This window comes from Chelonoidis abingdonii, chromosome 6 (assembly GCF_003597395.2).
Source record: "Chelonoidis abingdonii isolate Lonesome George chromosome 6, CheloAbing_2.0, whole genome shotgun sequence".
Lineage (NCBI taxonomy): Eukaryota > Metazoa > Chordata > Testudines > Testudinidae > Chelonoidis > Chelonoidis abingdonii.
In genome coordinates this window covers 31,232,152-31,252,469 of record NC_133774.1, presented here as the reverse complement: position 1 = coordinate 31,252,469, position 20,318 = coordinate 31,232,152, and the positions used below count along the sequence as shown (strand labels likewise).

At 41.8% G+C, this 20,318-nt stretch overlaps 1 protein-coding gene across 4 annotated transcripts in view; it reads right to left on the bottom strand.

The window, feature by feature from the left end:
- Positions 1-518: 518 nt before the first annotated feature.
- ZNF131 (zinc finger protein 131) overlaps positions 519-20,318 on the bottom strand; it is a 38,568-nt gene continuing 18,768 nt past the window's right edge. For all 4 annotated transcript variants that reach the window (XM_032780809.2, XM_075066931.1, XM_032780810.2 and 1 more), the window contains 2 exons: positions 11,341-11,471; positions 519-2,365 (listed from right to left, as the gene is read on the bottom strand). In XM_032780809.2, coding sequence (XP_032636700.1) covers positions 1,700-2,365; positions 11,341-11,471 — 797 coding nt within the window. In that variant the 3' untranslated portion in view covers positions 519-1,699. The remainder of the gene's footprint in view (positions 2,366-11,340; positions 11,472-20,318) is intronic.

Here is a 20,318-nt window from a genome sequence, read left to right as displayed (position 1 = left end):
GCTCAAGGGAAATGGTGGCAGATAGCAAGCATTAGACTGAGACTAGATAAAGCACTTGAGAGCATACTAGAGGGAATAATTCTGCACTTTCAGGAAAATGAACAAGATAGGTCTGGGGTCTGCAGGATTGCTAGAATTCTGTGAGAAATCATCTGTATAAGTTTTCCTTTTCAGATACGAGGAAAAAGTGGTCTGATTTTCAAAAGTGCCAAATCCCACTAAAGTCATTGGTAGCTGAAAGTACCCACCACCTTTGAAAAGTCAAGCCAACATCCTTTAATGAAGTTCTGCATGTAGTAATGGGTTATTCTGTCAAAGTGGATCTGCACTAACTCCACTGCCATTACCAAGATCACAATCTAGCCAACAGTTATTTATTACACTGCAAAGAGTAGGAATGTTTTACATTAGAACTAAACTGAATTACATTGTTACCTGCTGTGTATATTGTACAGTACAAGTACTCAAACTAAAACACTTGTTTCCTAATATAGTGACGGAAGCAAGTAATGTCACAGTTTTCATGGTTGGTATTGTTTTATTGTTCAATAATACTGATTAAAATATTTACACTCCTACTTTTAAATCCACAGTTTAGCACTCATACCTATGGCTTTAAATTCTTTTTTTAGCACAAGATCTTTATGTCAAGTGTCAGAGAAAATTTCATTTCAAAACAGGAACCTGATATATCATACACACATTTTCTCTGTTTTTAAATGCATTCATTTTTAATCTGAAGTGGTAAGATGGTACAATCTTTCAGCCGCTCCATTTACCATGGATTCAGCTGATTTTTTCCTATTGTAAATGGCCCTTTCAACAATCGTCACAATGTGTAATTTGCTCCATTCTACCCCCATCTAAATTTAAAGCAAGAGCTGGTAGCTGACAATTATAAGAAAAATATAAAGCACTATAGCATTATCTACATTGCCTTTTACTGTCTAGCTTCTCAAACATTCTAGGAGCTTTGTGGAAGTTTAGTCAATTCTGAAAAGGCACAAGACTTTTTGCATTCCAAGAACTTTAGTGACAACACTTGTTACCATCAGTCTGGCATTTTCAAACTGGACTGAAAGAAGGCTGTTGATATTAGAAAAAAGTATATTGAGAATTGCTGCTATTGCTGCTGGATGACAAACATCTGTGTGTTTTCTAAGTGGGTCAATCATCTGTCCTTAAATATCCATGCATACATTAGAATCCCCATATTCTAGCATTTTGCCATCTCTCTCTCTCACACACACACACACACACACACACACACACACACACACACACACACACACACACACACACACACACACACACACACACACACTCTCTTCCTCTGCAAGTATATTATCAAGGGCTTGTAAATGGGAGGGGTGAAGTCTCTCACTGACAACAACTGCATGCATATGGGGCAAATGACAGTCTATTCAACAGACTATTACACTTCTCATAAAGCTGCCAATCTCTGGGATAGTTTTTGCTCTCGTGGCATTACATGAAAAGGGAAAAAGTTCTTTTTAAAGTACAATAGGATGATTTTAATTGTATATGAAATATCCTACATTTGGTCCACCTTCTGGTTTCCTAAGGACAGCGATGGAGAGCTGGAGAGCCGACCACTGTTGGTACAAAAATCAATGTAGAAATTAACAAAAATAATTTGGTATTTCATCCTTAAACCTGCACAGTACAGTCATTTGTCCTAATCATCCACTTGCTCATCTTGTGTGTCCACTATTCGTTGAGTTTTTAAATCTTCAGCTTGTTCATGATCTTCTTTAACTGTCTCCACATCACCTATTTCACCAGTTTCGCTCTCCAACTCTCCCTGATCAATGTTTTCAGACTCCACTTGTTCTAGATCTGTTTCATCTATAAGTTCTGCCTGTACCTCTTCCATTTGTATCTGATTTACATGTTCAACATGTAGCTCTTCCATCTGTACATCAGCACCTTGTTCAGTCTGAATGTGTTCCACTTCTACATAACTGATCTGTACCTGTTCTTGTAGATTGTCCATCTGTTCGCTTTTCATGTGATTATCTTGAATCAGATCTGGATGGATCTGTTCCACAGTTACTTGTGCTGGATCCACTTGTACCTGAATTACTGGTAGTACATGGACTTGCTCCACTTGTTCTATAATAGTCATTGATGTCACTGGTTCAGTTTCCAAGGCTTCCACTGGAAGAACCTCCTCTGTCACTATTCGTTCTGAAATGTTATGAATGTCTCTGAGATGCCGTCTCAGTTCGCTGCCTTGCATGAACCACAAATCACATAAGGTACAATGGTTGGGTTTGTCACCTGTGTGTATTACCAAGTGATCTTTAAATTGATCCCAGCTGTTAAATACACTATTACATACCTGAAACAACAAGATGTAATATGTTAAATAATGCTAACAAAAACCTGATAAAGCAAAGTACATTGTATATTCTGGATCAAGCTTAAGGACTGTTACCATGTAGTTTCTTGCTACTATGATTGAACAAGTTACATGGACATCAGCCAAAAAAATCCAGGTTGTTAAAAACCAGCAGAACTCGGGGTTATATTTCAAGTTGACAGTGCCTCTCTAGTTCTGGCCTTGTGCATATACATAAAGATGCAGACAACCATGGCATTACGGATTGGTGCTGCGTTTTTAATGTTCCCCAGTTTAACAAAAATATACAATTCTGATATTGAATCCCACCTCCCCCTTTAAAGATCTTATGTTAGAGCTCTGGCTATCTGGTTTATAATACTGCATGAAGAAATGATACGTACAAATGTTATGTGAGAAAGTTATCAAACAGATAGACCGAGCATGTTGCACTTTTTCTAAAATGATATTACAGGCAGGGCTGGCAGCGTTATTACGGTTGTCCAATGCTTTGCATCATAAGATCCTGTTTTCAGTTGCTCATAACTTTGCCAAACTTTAGCCATTTGGGTTGAAATTTTCCATGGCGGGCCGCTGTCGCTGGTTGACTTTTTTGGAAAATTTCAGCCAAAGTGGTTCAGCTGTTTCCAAGAATCCAGCTAGGGAATAGTACATCGTTTGTCCAGGTTTAAAAATTCTAATGACTTTTTCTTTGTGAAGTTCTATCACCCCAGGCTTTGGAGCAGGGACCTGAAATTTGGCAGGGGGTGGCTTGTGTGTCCAAGATGTGCCTTTTGTCATCCTCATGAAAATCTGCCCAAATTTGGCCAAGTTGTAAGAGTGGGGGAAAAAGTCACAGTTCACCAATGGTCAGTAGAGGCTTCATTTTAATGGCTAAAATCAAAGAAGATTCTATCCTCACTGAGCACATGCAAGCCTCTCACAGCGGCTAAAACTGACCAGATTGCACATGCACCATCACCAGGGCGTCTGAGCATGCTCTATCCTCTCAGCTGGGACTGGACGAGCAAGGAAACTAGGAGGATAAGTCCAAGAGGCAGAGACTGGTACTAGGTAGGGAAAGAGAATGAGACAGGAGCCAGAAGTGAGGAAGAGATGGAAAAGATGTCACGTTTGGGGAGGGGAACAGGCACAAGAATCTGTGCATGTCAGAACATACTCCCCTCCAGAGCCTGGAAAGAAATTCAAGATTCTTGAGTCTCACCATTCCCCTGCTATCAGCAAATATCTGTGAAACACACTGGCAAAGTGGCCCATTCCTATCTCATGCTGGTCTATATGACAGGATGACAACCTACTACTTCTGCTATCAGTTATTCCATTTCTTCAAGAGGCAGAGGTCTGTGCAGTAAATCTAAAGGTTTCAAACTCTACTGATGAATCATTCGAGTGTCAACTGATGCTATATAGTGGATTTTTTGTTTTTTTCAGTTAGTTTACAAAACAGGAAAATATACACAAAAACTATGCTAAAAGAATATTGTAAAGTGTTGACCAATATATGCTGGTTAGCATACACATGTATGTCATATTATGAATGTGTATTATATCTGCACTTATACAATTAACATTCATTAAGCACAAATAACATTAAGCACAGATTGTATAACAATTATATAGCCTAAATTATCCCATAACACCTTGTATTAGCTGAACTAAGCTTTGGCTTAAGTAGATAGGAAAGTTGTCAGGAGGAGGACATATTCTCACAGGCCACTACTGGAATGCCCCAATGGAAGAGGACAAGACATGTGATTGTTCTACCCTAGTACAAACCTAGGAGGTGCTATCATGCCCATTGATACTTGGAATGCCTATGTTTAGAACAAAGAACTAAGAGGCAGACCACAGTATCAGAAAAAACTTGGTTGAAAGTTGATTGGTTAAATCTCATTTCAGATGATGTACATCAGTGGTGGGCAACCTGCGACTCATCAGGTTAAGCTGATTGCGGACTGCGAGACGTTTTGCTGATGTTGACTGTCCACAGGCACGGCCCCCCCACAGCTCCCAGTGGCCACGGCTTGCCGTTCTCAGCCAATAGGAGCTGCGGGAAGCGGCAGCCAGCATGTCCCTGTGGCCCACCAGTTCCCGCAGCTCCCATTGGCCAGGAACAGCGAACCATGGTCACTGGAAGCTGAAGAGGCCTGTGCCTGTGGACGGTCAATGTCAGCAAAATGCCTGATGGCCTGCAAGCAGCTTACCCTGATGGGCTGCATGCGGCCTGCAGGTTGCTCAACATTGACGTACACAGTACCTTTTACTTGTAACCATGTAGGGTATAAAAAGATAGCTTTAGGAGTGTAACACTGGGAGCACACTTTCTGTGCAAGATGAATATAACAATGCTGCACAAGATAGCTTCCTGGAGACTGGCATTGTACAGAAACTTTTTCCTGACTAGACTCTGATTAACTATTAGCAATAAACCTGACTGATATTGGTTATTTGGTCTCTTGAATATATTTAATAACAAACTAAAGAGTGGTCAAGCAATTGACTATTCAAAAAAGTCAAGTACTCAAAAGTTAAGAAATGCCACAATTAAGATCACCCAAGCAATCTTAATTCAGCTCCTTTGTTCAAATGTATTATGACATGGTCTTTAATTACATCACATACTATTTTTACAACAGGACTCCAACCTCATTTAATGCAAAGGATGGACTTGGTTTGGGGATGAATCAGGGTTGTATAGTGTAGGAGAATGTTGTGTGTAGGACCTCTCTAGCTTATTTGTTACAGAAGCTGGAAGGTGTATACGGAATGAGACAGGAGTTGCAGTAAAAGAAAAGATGGTCTTATGGGTAAGGCAGTTTAATGTTGCCTTTGTGAACTGGATCCTATCCCTGACTACACCAGAGTTTTATGAAATGCTGGTCATGCCACTTAAACCAGACTATTCACGAGTGGTCACTGTGTTCCTCATTTTCTGGGTGCCCAGCTTGATATCCTGGAGATTGATTGCAGAAGTGCTGAGCACACAGAACTACAACTGAAGTCAGTGGGAGCTGTGCTTTGAACATGTAAAGTGCTGTATAACACTAAAATACTCTGAAAAGCGAGATCCTCCTAGTCTCATATTGAGCATCCAAAATTAATGGATATGATATTTTAGGCCTTTATTTCTTTGCCTCAGCTCCCCATCTGTAAAACAGGGATAATACAACCCCTCACCTCACAGGGGTGATGTAATAGATTCATATTTGGGAAGCACTCAGATACTGTAGTGAACACTGCAGAAAACCCCATGAAGAAATGTATTAATTCCATATTCAGAGTAGGGTTTGTTTGAATAGTGTGCAGCAAATAAGGCCTAGTATCACACACTGATAACAAGAAGACTAAATATTGAACAGCTTCTCATGAAACGAGCAGCAATCATTTTATGCCCTGAACGAGGCAGGGGTCCTATGGAAAAATGATGTGACCATGTAATTCAAGACCATCATAATGCAGATGGCGTCAATTAAGATAGCATAGGCAACCTTAATGCTGGCATTTCCTAATTTTTGAGTGCTTTATCATGTTTTTTTCATATGTAATACAGATGGGTAGCTAAGACCCTTGAGCATATATGACAGCATTTTTACCTATGCTACATACATAGCATATGAGGTTATTGTAAGTTTATGTGACATAGGTAAGACTTAGTAAACAAAGAATAAGTAAACTGCACGTTTAAAGAGGACAGCAACAAAAGTTCAGTAATATCTCATGAGTTTAAACAGGACTCTACGAGTACTTAGTGAGGCATGTGCTTAACTGGAGAGGGCCTGGTTCCCTTTGCTTCTTCTTCAGTAAAAGGATAATGCTTAGCCTACCTCTCAGGAGAGTTGTGATGATTAATAAATGTTTATGAAGATCCTTATTAGTACTCTTGTTTTAAAACGACACTATTATGGATCTAGACATTTCTTGTCTGAATATCATGACAGAACTCTGAACATGACACCTGTATCCATATTATTTGCAGTACTTCTTTGAGATATACTACCCCTCTCTCATTTCCTTCCCCACCTTCTGAGCTCAGTCAACTCACGAACCAGGTGACCATTTTTGGATTGGGGGGAAGAGAACTCAATGTTGATGCAAAAATATTAATAAAAAATTATAAAACTTATTTGTATTAGGTTGTTACAAAGTTGGTTTGCACATTTACTGAAGATTAAACTATAGCTACTAGAATGTTACAGCCAGGATGATTGGAAATACAACAAATGCATACATTTAGGTAGGCATATTACCAAATGTTAAACCTAAACTTAATCAAAGAAATTCCAGAAGAAGGTTTCTGCTTCTCTCTCTTAAGGACAAGCAAACATCAAGCAGACAAACCTCAAAAACACTTTTAGGAAGAAACCTAATTGTAAAAAGGAATGTAAAGTGTGTTATTAAGAGCCATAAATCTAGGTTGTAAAATGAGCCCATACCAGCAATCCCCACCTCTTTTTTCTAAGAAAAACCTGAGTTTAAACTCACCTCAAACTTACTGAAACTGATTTCTTTTGTAAACGCACTGAATTCTCCACTCTTTAAACCTGGAGAACATGTATAGTAGGAAGTGTTTTACAGAAAATACTGAATACTTCCAACTCATCATTCCACTTAAAAAGATGAAAGCATCTTTTTTATTTAAATGAAAGTTTTCATACATAACTGCCTGATATCATTGTTATATGAATAGTACTCCTGGGGGAAATCTGCGCCACTGTGCGTGCGCACATTTAATGAGCCCTGCAGATTTCTAATTTTTTGCACAGAAAAAAGCTTCTGCCAGAATGTTGCTGCAGTTCCACCTTTTGCCCACCAGAGGGTGCTGTGGGGATAGAACAAAGTTGCAGCGCCAGCGAGGGAAGAGAGCGAGCTACCTTTGCAGCGCTTGTCAGGCCAGGTCAGGAAAAGGGCTAGTGGGGGAGGACAGACGCAGGCAGGGGCTGAATGAGAGCGGAGGCAAAGGGCCACGGGAGGAGGGAGATGTGGGGACAGGTGGAGGTGGGGCAGAGCTACATAGGGATGGGGGAGTGGCTGGGTGAGGGCACAGAGACACATGGGCTTGGGGGAAGGGTACAGGGACACATAGGGATGGGGGGCTGGGTGAGGGCACAGACACATGGTGAGGGGGGAGGGGTACAGAGCTACATAGAGACAGGGGAGTGGCTGGGTGAGGGCACAGAGACACATGAGGATGGAGCAGATGTGCCTGACTGAATGGGAGAGGTTAGCGGTCAGCCAGGGTCTGCATAGGGGAAGCTCCCTAAATCTCTCCCCATCCCCCCAAAACACCCATTCCATACTTTTCCCATCCATACCCAACAGCCCTCCAAGTTCACACCAAGGCTCCTTCCCAGCAATTTACTTCCCTCCATTACCCTTGACTCCCCCAAACCTTTGCACTGCTTCTGAGGGGTGTGGGAAACCTGGCTCTGTATTGTAGTTTAAATAAATTATTACTCAGAGTTCATATGGCTAGTAAGGAATCTATTTGTCAAAAAACATTTCCTGAATTTTTGTTGTTGTCTGTATTGTTGCAGACATACTTGCTCACAGATACTTTGAAATGACCAAAAATAATTGAAACTGGCACGATTACATTGTATTATTTTGACAAATAAAATATGCAGAATTTTAAAATATTGTGCACAGAATTTAATTTTTTTGGCACAGAATTCCACCAGGAGTAGAATAGTAAGATGTTTTATATAGAATAAAGCAAGGTTATGTGATGCTAAATTCATTGCTAATGTAAGAAACCATTTAAGTATAGAATTTTTATATTAGGGAATTAATTTATGGCAGTGCACAAGCATATTCAGGAGCTGAATGTGCCACCTAAGCCATTAATGAATGCATCAAGCTAATCAAAGGGTGACAGCAACCAACCCTGAATCTAAACAAGACCCAAAGAGGAGTTTTCTACTATAATTTTGTAGAAATAGGAAGAAGAGCACTCCAAAGTGCTCCAAACACTCAGAAGTGAGCTGCCCTCACCCCTGCTCCCCGGTTACCCTACTCAAGCACAGCACCATACTCCACAAGCTAGCTACCACCCACAGATAAGAAAAACAGAGAAGATTGAAGACATACTCCTGGAGGAATTCTGCACCACTGCGCATGTGCAGAATTTATGTCCCCTGCTGATTTATTTGCTTCCCCACAGAAAAATGACTTTCTGTTGGGGAAGCAAAGGGAAGCCACAAGAGCAATCATGCAACCCTCCCCAGCAGCATGTTCCGGGTGTCTAGGGCAGATGGCAGGGAGATAAATCACTGCGGGGCTGGGGCCAGGACTGGGGAAGACCCAGCTGCTGGCTCCTACCCTGCGCTGGGCTCAGCTACTATTCCGAGCAGGGCTGGGGAGGACAGGACTTCCTCTTCCCCTGCACGGCATCTGGGGCCGGGTCAGACCCACCCCTAGATTTCTCCGCCAGCAGCAGGAAGTTCTGAAAACTCCCCCTGCCCGCTTCCTGTGCCCATTGCTCCTCAGCTGCAGGGTGCCCATACAGGGAGATGCTCCCCCATCCACCCTTATACCCAAACGCTCCTGCTGAGGCTCAAACCCCCCCCCCCCCGCACTTAGAACCCCCCTGATGAGCCCCACTCTCCTGCACCTGGACCCGGATCCCCACCCCAACAAGTCCCAACCAGCTGCACCTGGATACCCATCCCAGGAAGCCCCTCTTCCCCTGAATCTGGAACCATCCCACTGAGCCCACCACACCAAGACTCTCTGCCGAGGTCCATCCCCCTCACACCCAGACCCCCCTCGCTGAGCCCAAACCAGCTTCACTAGGACCCCCTGGCAGAGTCCCATTACCATTGCATCCAGAACCCCTCAACAAGCCCCTGTGTATCCAGATTTCCCCCATATCACTGAGCTGCCTGCACTCAGATTGCTACACACAGAACCTTCTCAACCCACACCTGGATCTCTGCACACTAAGCTCCTCCACATTTGGATCCTGCCTTGCTGAACCTGCCTGCCCACACCTCGTACACGTGGCACAGAAGGGCAGGGCCCTGGGGTGTTTCCGGAGCAGGCCCAGTACTTGCGCTGTGTCAGGGTTGGGTGCTGCCTCGCTGCTGAGTAGGCATCCCAGGGGAATGATGCAGGGTGATCTCCCATCTCTGTGCAGACAGTGGCCTATGCTTCCCAATGCCATGCTGAAGCCTCCACATTTATTTGACAAAATTTGCAGAATTTTAAAATATTGTGGGCAGAATTTTTAATTTTTTGGTGCAGAATGTCTTCAGGAGTAAAGATGAAACTAACCCAAGGAAAAGCTCCCCAAGAATTCAATGTGGGTTGGTGAGAGGAAGTTAACTAAGACACTGTCAAAGGGTTTAATTTAAAACTCTTTTGTGATGACTTTGTTGGAATACTGAAATGCTGTTGTAACTTACAATACTAGTAGTTTCTCACATTAATCAAGTTTATACCACGTACTCCTGAATAGGAGACGAAACAGTTGGATTCAATTGGATTTAGGATTATTAATGTTCATAATTGGCTTGTTTTCAAATAACTCCTTAAATGGCTTATACAAAGTAACTAATTTAAATATTTTTGTTTATTTCCTAGGATGTACCATATATACTCATTCATAAGCCGAATTTTTTTTTAGTAAAGAAGGGAAGCACCAGAGAAGGGAGTTGGCTTATGAAAGAGTATATATAGAGAGAGAGGTGGGACACAGCCCCTCCCCCCAACAGGGGGAGCAAGGAGAGGCAGCAGAGCCAGAAGGGAAGAGGCGGGGCCAGTCTCTCCTCTTCTGGCCACACTGCTCTACTCCGGGGCTGGCAGGCTGCAGCTGTGTCGCTTGGCCCCGCCCCCCCAGAGCAGGCTGCAGCCATACCGCCGGAGCACACTGCAGCCATGCCACCCGGCCCAGCCTGCTGAAAGATGCTGCAGCCGCGCTGCCCAGTCTGGCCCACCAGAGCAGGCTGCAGCTGTGCTGCCCAGCTTGCCAGAGCAGCTCCAGCCAGGTCAGAGACATCCTCCCCTGGCCCTCCCCAGATAAGGTGGGAAGGGATGGAGAGAGTGTGGGGGTCCTGGGCTACGGGTGGGGTCATTTGGGGGTTGGTCGCTGGGGTTACTCCCCTGACTCCCAGCTTCTCCTCCCCCCCAAAATTTCCCCACCAGTTGCTGTCCTGGCCCATCAGGATAAGCTGCTGGTGTGCCGGGAGGCTTGAGGTAAACAAACCATCTCAGCCCGCTAGTGGCTTATCCTGATGGCCCAGGAGCCAAAGTTTGCTGACCCCTGAATTATAGGGTTGGCTTATGAATGGTTTACAAAAATTTTCCATTTTCCATCGGGGGGGGGGGGGGGGTCGGCTTATAAAAACGAACCGGCTTATGATCAAGTATATATGGTAGTTAAGATTGCTTACTTTTCCAATTATGAATGGACTGGTTATTTATCAAAAAATCCGCCAGCCCTGAAATAAAATTATTTTGCCTATCTAAGGATATGCTAGCGAATGGATTTAAAACAGTTCTGGGAAACAACATACTTGAGTCTTAACTTACCAAGAGAAAAAGCACCCTCCAGAAGTGGTTCACTCTCAAGAACATAATCTCTGTTAAAAGGTCTCTACAGAGAGACATACTGTAGACCTTGTGATGGAAATAACTAGTTTATCACTTCTGTTCGGTCATGTGAGTTACTTAATGTTTTCTTTTCCTTTCTTTAATAATAAAAGAGCCATGGTTAATAATTGTGATGACTTGTCTTGGTCTTAACAATGGTATCCACTACAGTACATAAACACTATGACTAAACAGTGGGAGCCACACCCTTGTGCTGGCAGTAAGAGAAACAATGCCTACATTTCTTACTTCTCTAATCTAAACAACTGCAGTAGTTTTAAAAATAAAATTATTTGGCATCCAACAGTTTAAATTTCCCCTCTCCTCCACCAAGACTCTCTCCTCCTGTTGCTTCCATTACATACCTGACATTCATACAGCTTCTTTCTTCCCTTTTTAGCTCCAGCACCGGATTGGCAGGCTGTCAAATGACATTTGAGTGTGCTATTTCTAGCAAAACGTTCATGGCAATTTGGACATTCAAATGGTTTTTCACCTGTTAAGACAGATAAGAATTTATAGAGGTATAGGAAAACAGATCAATTCTATTGGAGCTAGGTTTTTTTTTTGTGTGTGTGTAGATAGATTTTAGTAACTTGGTAAATATAATTTAAAGATTTGAATATAATCTTTTAAAGGTATCAGAGGCAGTCACTGGGATTGTTCTAATAGAAACTGCCACTTCATTTAATGCATTTTATACAGAAACCACAAGGGCAAAGAAAACAATAGTTGAGTAGATTAATTTTTCCACAGCTGGGAGCTGTGATGAATTTGACATAACTGCTGATTACATTTTAAATGGAATCTTTAGATTTATGAAAAGCTAATTTTTTGATAAGAGCTTGGTTACATTCAAGTATTATCTTGATTTGCTGAGATGAAATACAAGCACTGACTGGAACTAATAACCCTACAGAACTCTGCATTACTCATTCACGTCCAGTTTAACATACAGAAATATTCATCATGTACCAAGAACTGTGAAGACTATTTTTTGTTTTAGAGTTACATGAAGTCAGTATGGCTCCTCTTAACAAATTGGTTGAAACCTTCCAGGAAAGAGATCTAGGTGCTGTTATGGGTAGTTCATTGAGTGACATCTCCCAATATGCAGCGATAATCAGAAAATAAGACCATAAGATACATTGAGCAGGCAGCAGAGACCATTTCGGAAGAGGGGGAGAAAACAACAAGAGCAACAAATTCCACGAGTTATCCTAACCTTCAATGCTACTGTTATAAGCATAAGTCCCAATTTTGAACCTTAGCGTCCAAAATGTGGGTGCCTGCATGAAACCTCCAAGCTTAATTACCAGCTTGGATCTGATAGCGCTGCCACCAGCCAGATTGCCAGTGTCTGGCACACTCTGGTCTCCCCAAAACCTTCCCTGGGGGACCCCAAGACTCAGATGCCCTGAGTCTACAACAAAGGGAAATAACCCCCTCCCCTTGTCTCCTCTTTTTTTCCTCCCCAGGCTTCCCCTCCCTGGATGGCCCTGGACGATCACCCTATTTCAATTCCTTGAATTGCAAAACAGAGAGATCAAGTTTTTTTCACCCTCACTCAGAGTCCCTGCAAATGCAAGCTTTGCAACTCTAACACCAAGAGATTTTCCCTTCCCCCCTGTTTCCTTCCTCCCCACCAATTCCCTGGTGAGTTCCAACTAGGAAAAAATCCAAGAGGTTATAAAAAGAAAGAAAAAGACATAAAAATATTTTCTGTATCAAGGTGGCAATAATACAAGGTTACTGGCTTAAAAGAAAACATGAATAAACAGCCTTATTAAAAAAGAAATACAATTTAAACCATTCCAGCAAACTATACACATGTAAATACAAAAACAATATAAAAACCTATGGTCTACCACCTTTGTACTTACACTTGGAAACAGAAGATTAGAAAATCTGAAGGTAGAGAGATCCTCTCTCAGAGCCGAGAGAGCACAGACAGAACAAAGAACCCACACCCAAAAACTTCCCTCCCTGAGCTTTCAAAAAATCCTGTTTCCTGATTGGTCCTCTGGTCAGGTGTTTGGTTCCCTTTGTTAACCCTTTACAGGTAAAAGAAATATTAACCCTTAGCTATCTGTTTATGACAGCTACGTACAGTTTGATCGGCTCATTTTCAACCAGATACAGCAGAAAAAATCCAGTGAGAAGCAGTGACTAAAAACGTGATTAGAGACTTGCACAGCAAGAGAGATTCAAAAGATGGCTGTTACTTAGCATGAAAAGGATAAAAAAAATTAGAGAAGCTAGGATTGAGGTACATAAAGAACATCAGTCTCAATGAAGGTAGACATCAGGAGCTCCTATTTGTCTCTCTCATCACACAGAAGTGAAATTATATGCATGCAATGAAGTTAAAAAGTGGAAAATTTTAAAATTAAAATAAGAAGGTATTTTCTGAAACTCAATAGATAATCCACCCATGAAACTTGCTGACAAAAGTCTAGTTTTCAATGGTTCACTGTCAAACTGGAAGGATGTATCTAGTGGGGTCTTGCCGGAGTCTATCCTGGGGGTAGGACTATTCACTATTTTCATTTGTGAGTTGGATAATGGTGTGGAGAGTATGTTTATAAAATCTGCAGATGACACCAAGATGAGAGGGGTTGCTAGCTCTTTGGAGAATGGGATTAGAATTTAAAAGACCCTAACAAATAGAGAATTGGTATGAAATCAACAAAATGAAATTCAATAAAGAGGTGTGCAAATTACTGCACTTAGAAGGAAAAATCAAATGCACAAATACAAATGGGGAATAATTAACTAGCAGCAGTACTGCTAAAAAGGAGCTGGGGTTTATGGTGGCATACAAATTGAATAGGAGCCAACAATGTGATGCAGCTGGAAGAAGACTAATATCATTCTGGGGTGTATGAATAGGAGAGTCATACCTAAGACATGGGAAGTAATTATTTCACTCTACTCAGCACTGCTGAGGCCTCAGCTGGAGTAGTGTGTCCTGTTCTGGGCACCACCCTTCAGGAAAGATGTGAACAAACTGGAGAGAACCCAGAGGAGGGCAACAAAAATGATAAAAGGTTTAGAAAACCTAACCTATGAGGAAAGGCTAAAATAACTGAGCATGTTTAGACTTGAGAAAAGAAGACTGAGAACCTGATAACAGTCTTCAAATAAGTTGACAGCTGTTGAAAAACAGTGCTCTGTATAACATTTTTATACCAAGCACTGGCTTACTGCCTTCCTAAACTGTGTCAGGGAAATCTCAGGGACCAGTGCCGGTCCACAGACTGGTCATTGACAAACATTGATATAGAGGACAGTGATCAATTGTTCTTGTCCTATCTTTAGTGGATCTGGAGAAGTAATGGGCTTTATCTGCAGCAAGGGAGATTTAGGATAGATATTAGGAAAAAAATTTCTCACTACAAGGATAGTTAAATTCTGGCTTCCAAGGGAGATTGTGGAATCTTTGTACTGGAAGTATTTAAGAACAGGTTAGGCAAACATCTGTCAAGGATGGTTTAGGTTTAACTTGGTCCTGCCTCAGTGCTAGAGGATGAACTAGAGTATTTCTCAAATATGACCACTGCATGTGGCCACCAGGGGTTTTTCTTGTGGCCAAAGCCTCCTGGATGGTGACTGGAGGGTGGGGGGGGGAGCAGTGGCCCCTCCCCCCAGGCCTCCCAGCAGGACTTTGGACCCTGCCCTTCTCCCGGAGACACAAACTCTGGAGGAGCAGGCAGATGGTGAGTTCCCGGTCTTCCCAGATGTGGAACTCGCTGTCTGGGCCAGGGACCTCGGACTTTGCTGCAGGCCAAGATTCCATCTGTGCGGTTTCAGATTCCATCCCTCGCCCACGTGGTGGTGGGCTCCAACCCTGGGCTCACCACCCCTCCCCCATCTCATCTGGCCTCTGCTGCCTGCTCTGTCCTCGGGCTTCAGCCATGTGGTGGCAGGCTCTGTCTCCTGACTGCAGGGCTTCGGGCTCGGCCTCAGCTCTGGGGTCTAGCCACAGGGCTTTGGGCTCAGCCCTGGATCTAGCTGCGGAGCTTCAGGAACTGGCCACGGGATTTTGGGCTCGGCCCCCGACCCCGGCCCCATGGCAGTGGTTGCTTGCCAACGGCTCACCCTTCCATTGGCCCTGACACCTGCTGCCTCCCCCATCCTCCCATCTATTCCACCATTGCCCCGACCCCCAATACTTCCCTACCCACCTACCCATCCGGGGCTTAATTTGTCCCCAGGCTTGCCTGGGCTGAGTAAATCTGCTGTGAAATGTTAGATTTGTATGGTTGTTAATATCACTTTTCACAACAGACTTAATAGCTTGCTAGGAAGCTGTGAAAAGTAATATTAACATAAAAGTATCACTTTTCACAGCAGCAGACTTACTAGCTAGCAAATCTAAAAATAATAAGCAACCAAAAAAAGCAACAACAAAAAGAAAAACCACCTTATTTGTGTTTCTATTCTGTTTAGATCCAGTAAAGAATAGAGGCAACTGCACATTGCTGTTATTACTGAGTCTTCAAAAAAAAAACAAAAAAAAAAAACAACCAACCAACCAACCACCACACACAAATAAATCACAACGATTTGGACAGGTATATGTGGATATTTATTTGTTTTCCCTAAAGTTTTTCCTAAAATACTTAATTGTTGGAGCAGGCACCAGCAGGAGCTGGTGGCCACACTCTAGGGCCCCCAAAATATTTGTGTGAGGACCCCTGGACTAGATATCCTCTCAAGGTCCCTGCCAGCCTTACATTTCTATGATTCTAGAATATCTGAAACAAATTGTTCAGTAAAATTCCAAAGAAGATAAGACATTTACATGTAAAACAGCATTTGCAGTTACTGTAGCTAGGACTGAAATTTAAATGGCCGTCAATCACTTGGCAAAAATTTTCAAAAGTGCCTATGTGACTTATGAGTGCTAGTCCCAGGGAGTGCCTAAATCACTTTTAAAAATGGGACTGAGAACCACAGTAAAAGTAAGAATAATCAGAAGGAAACCATTACGTAAAAATAGTGAATTATTAAAGAGTAAAATCTTAATGTTCACAGGAACTGTTGGAATCTGTTCACGATCAACATACAATCAAAATCCCAGGATCTCTAATCAGACAAGAATGGCAGTGGACACAGAGTTGGGCATACGAACTTTAGCCCAAATAGTCTCTTATGTAGGAGGACTGGAAACCCCAGAGAAACAAGGAATTGACCCCAACTATCTGCACATTATTCATCCTCAGCCCCAAAAGTTATATGGATTGCAGGGGATGTGTTGGGGGTCAGGGATAACCTATGCCTAGGCCCTGTGCCAAGACTACACCAGGGGACCTCTGTTCCGCTGCAGTCCCCTGGCAGCAAATTGCCATCAGTCTTGCAGGTCAACAATTCTGGACTTTGCAGAAGCAATGTCAGGAGGATATGTAGGAAAGAAAAGTAAGTTCCAGAGTGGAAACCAAGACCAAAATCAAATCAGGCCAAATCCACACTTTGAACTTCATCTGTAATCCAATCAAATCCAGGACTCATTTACACGTGCGCCCGGAGCAAACCACCGCTCAATAAGTGGGCAGTCTCATTCTATTATATCTGAAGTTCTTTAACAGTCTTCAAGTATATTCTTATGTACAGCACACTGCAGTAATAATCTCAAGATGACAACATCATGAACAACTGTGGCGAAGTCTGATGGCCCCTCAGTCCCCCCAAAAAAGTTTGCAACCTGCTTGTCAAGTCAAACTAGAACTATGCTCTTGCTCATTGTTACTGCATTAATATTTAAATTAGGTCTAGTTAGTGGAAAGTTACAGTGGTGAACCCAGTTATTTTGGATTTCTCAGAAACATATGTGACACTATTTATAAAGTAGAGTTTCTAGGAATATTAATTGAAGTTTTCACAAATTGTTAGGTTTTCCCCACATGCTTTTATGGACAATCTTATCCAAGTTTGACAGAGTACTCGTTGTGCTATGACTACTATATAGATTCACTATTGAAGTAGAAACAGAAACTGATTATTGTACTTCAAGAAGTCTAATCTTTGTTACCGTATCATTAGCCCTCTCCACCAGCTTTCCCTGGATATGATCTATTTCCACAAAAAGCAGTGGTGGGGAACCTGCGGCCCATCAGGGTAATCTGCTGGCGGGCTGCAGGACACTGTTTACATTGACTGTCTGCAGGCATGGCCGCCTGCAGCTGCCAGTGGGCACAGTTCGCTGTTCCCGGCCAATGGGAGCTGTCGGAAGTGGTGTGGGCTGCAGGCATGTGCTGGCCACCACTTCCCACAACTGCTATTGCCCAGTAACGGCGAACCGTGGCCACTGGGAGCTGCAGGCAGCCGTGTGTGTGGACGGTCAATGTAAACACTCTCTCGCGGCCCATCAGCGGATTACCCTGACGAACTGTGTTCGGCCCGTTGGCTGCAGGTTGCAGGAACTATTTTTTGTCTTTAATATTTTCACCATGATTAGAAATTTATAAAGCTTCTCTAAATCTCATTTCCTCCTTTTGTTCATTACCTGTCTTTCCTCCCAATTTTGTGCATTATCTTTTTTGCCCTACCCAATTATTAGCATTAGAAATTATGGAGTTTTTTATATACAAAATTCTTTTAGAAGGCTATTATACATAAATACAGGATATGAATAGGGTCATTTAAAAAAAATCTTTTAGTATTTTTCAAATAGTCCTAAAAAAACCCCAAACAAACAAAAACTCTCGAAAAAGTTTTCAATCCTAGTTACAGTGCATCTGACTATGTTAACTCTCATTTGTTAATCAAGTGACAAAACTGATTTAGAGACCCCCATCAATTTTATTTATTTTAATAATTCAGGAAGATCCCAATGCTGAGAGACACTGAGCATCCATAATTCCCAGTAAAGGCAATGGGAGTTGTAGGTGTTCAGGCCCTCTTTTTGTCAGCTGACCCCAATGTTTTGCAGCAAGATCATGCTTAGGCAAAAATAATGAGTTAATTGCTCTTGGGTACAAAAGCCACATTTTTTCATTCAAATAAATAACTACTGTTCTTATTCTGAGTCGTACCAAATTAGCCCTACTATACATACATACATTGCTTTAATTTAGCTCAGTAAAAGTCTACTCCATTGCAATTTATGATGGGCAACTGAAATTTCATTATTTTCTCTTTATCAGAAATCATGATAAAAGAGGAGATGAGTGAGTGGATTCTTTTTCCTGGTCTGGTAAGTTACCATGACAATTTTGGAAGTTAGTGCATTACAGGATTAATCTAAACAAAAACAGTTTAGGTTTAGAGATACATAGAGCACATTCTAGAAGCTTATGACAAGGACAGCTGATGGCTGACCTTATAACTTCACCTAGAAAGGAAATGCTTTTTCCACAATTAAGTTGTACGCAGTTTTTAGCACTAATTGGAAATTTGTTAATTTGTAGCAGCTGAAGTCAATTTGTCACTTCATTATATATGCTTTATCTTGTCACCGTTAATGCATGACATTAGTGTTAAATACCTTGGGGATAAAATTACATCTTCTGCTTCAAATTCAGTTTTTATACTATGTGCCACACTCTACTCTCCAAATACTAGGCCTGATCCAAAGATGACTGAAATCAACTAGAGTCTTTCTACGGATCTCAATGGACAATAGTGGAGTGCTACTATCCAGTTGAGCACAACGTACATAAAGGTTTAACTGCTTTTACTTTGCCTCTTTTTTACATTCCAACTTTGCTTTCCTTCTAATAATTATTTTGTTAATGTAAAAATTCAGAAAGATATGGCAGTAATGAATAAATGGGAAATGCCTTCTACATACTTGCTGTATAATAGCATTAAACTAAGCCCTTTTGTTAGAACACCAAACTAAGGGTACGTCTATACTACCCGCTGGATCAGCGGGTAGCAATTGATTTATCGGGAATCGATTTATTGCATGTTGTGTAAACGTGATAAATCGATCCCCAATCGCCCTCCCGTTGACTGCTGAACTCCAGCAGCGTGAGAGGCGGAAGCAAAGTCGATGGGGGAGCCGCAGCCATCGATCCGGGAGCCGCAGCCATCAATCTAGTGCCGTGAGGACGCAAAGTAAGTAATTTTAATTCGATCTAAGATACGTCGACTTCAGCTACACTATTCTCAAAGCTGAAGTTGCATCTTAGATCGACCACCACCCCAGTGTAGACCAGGCCTAGGTGTAACAACATACCTGCTACTTTGGCAATTTGACCAAATATTGTCCTTAAAGCTGTAATGAACATTTTCCAAGAGAGAAACCTATAATCAGTTTATACACAGCTTGGTCATAATGGATGAAATCTACCACACTATAGAAGGGTGTACACAAGCCCACTGATGTCTCTGCTCAGCAGTGCGTGGTGGCAAAAAGAGTGTAGATGGAGTTGTGTTCAATGGAAGCACTCTCCATACTGCTTGGAATTGGAAGAGGTTTTTTTTCAAAACCTTTCTACATTAGTTGTAAGTAGACAGGAGTGCAGCCACTACTCCAGTGGCCAGGAATCTCACATAAGGGTGTAAAGAAGTTCTAGGTCAGAACTTAGAATAACAGCATTGGAAGACCTGTTCTGCTACCCCACATCTACCCACTAACGTGTTACTGGACTACTCATTTGGGTAAAGTTACAAATATGCTTAAGTGTTTGAAGGACCAAGGCCCATGCAAATTGTCACACGTTCTCAGCGCTAATAAAGTATTTGTATGGTACTCAATACTGCAAATATGGTAAAGTAATAAAAATGTAACTCTTTTAACAGCAGGACCACAGGCAGCATGGCAGAGGCACTTAATCTCTGTACAGGGAGGGAGGGGGAATGAAGCAGTAATTTAAAAAGCAAAAGTTACCTCCTGTAATGACCCACTGTGGTCTAAAGGTAACATTCTGATCTCAGTCACACAGGACTTTTTTAAATCTGTGTAACTCCACTGGGTTAAGTAATCACATACCAAGTGTCAAAAAAGAGTTAATTTTCTACTGTGTTTTCTATATTTGCATAACTTTCTTACCCAAACTACTATATTAATAGGCATTTGTTAAGAATTTTTTGCAGGTTTATGATACAGTGCAGTAGGTTTGCTTAGTGGACTTATTTTTTTCAGATGAATTTTCTACTGAATATCACTTTTTTTTGATGAACTGGAAGTTAATTTGTTTCCACAAGTTTATTCCTGAATTGGATACTTGTTTTTTCAGAGGAGCGTCACTCTTTGCATGTTGTTTCTTTGAAACAAATACAATATACTAAATTTAAGAACACATTTATTTCTTTAGGAGGTTTATTTTTCAGCAGGTGGCTAAGTGAAATTTGTGAGTCAATATTTTAAGTAAGTTGCATTCATTAAGATCTA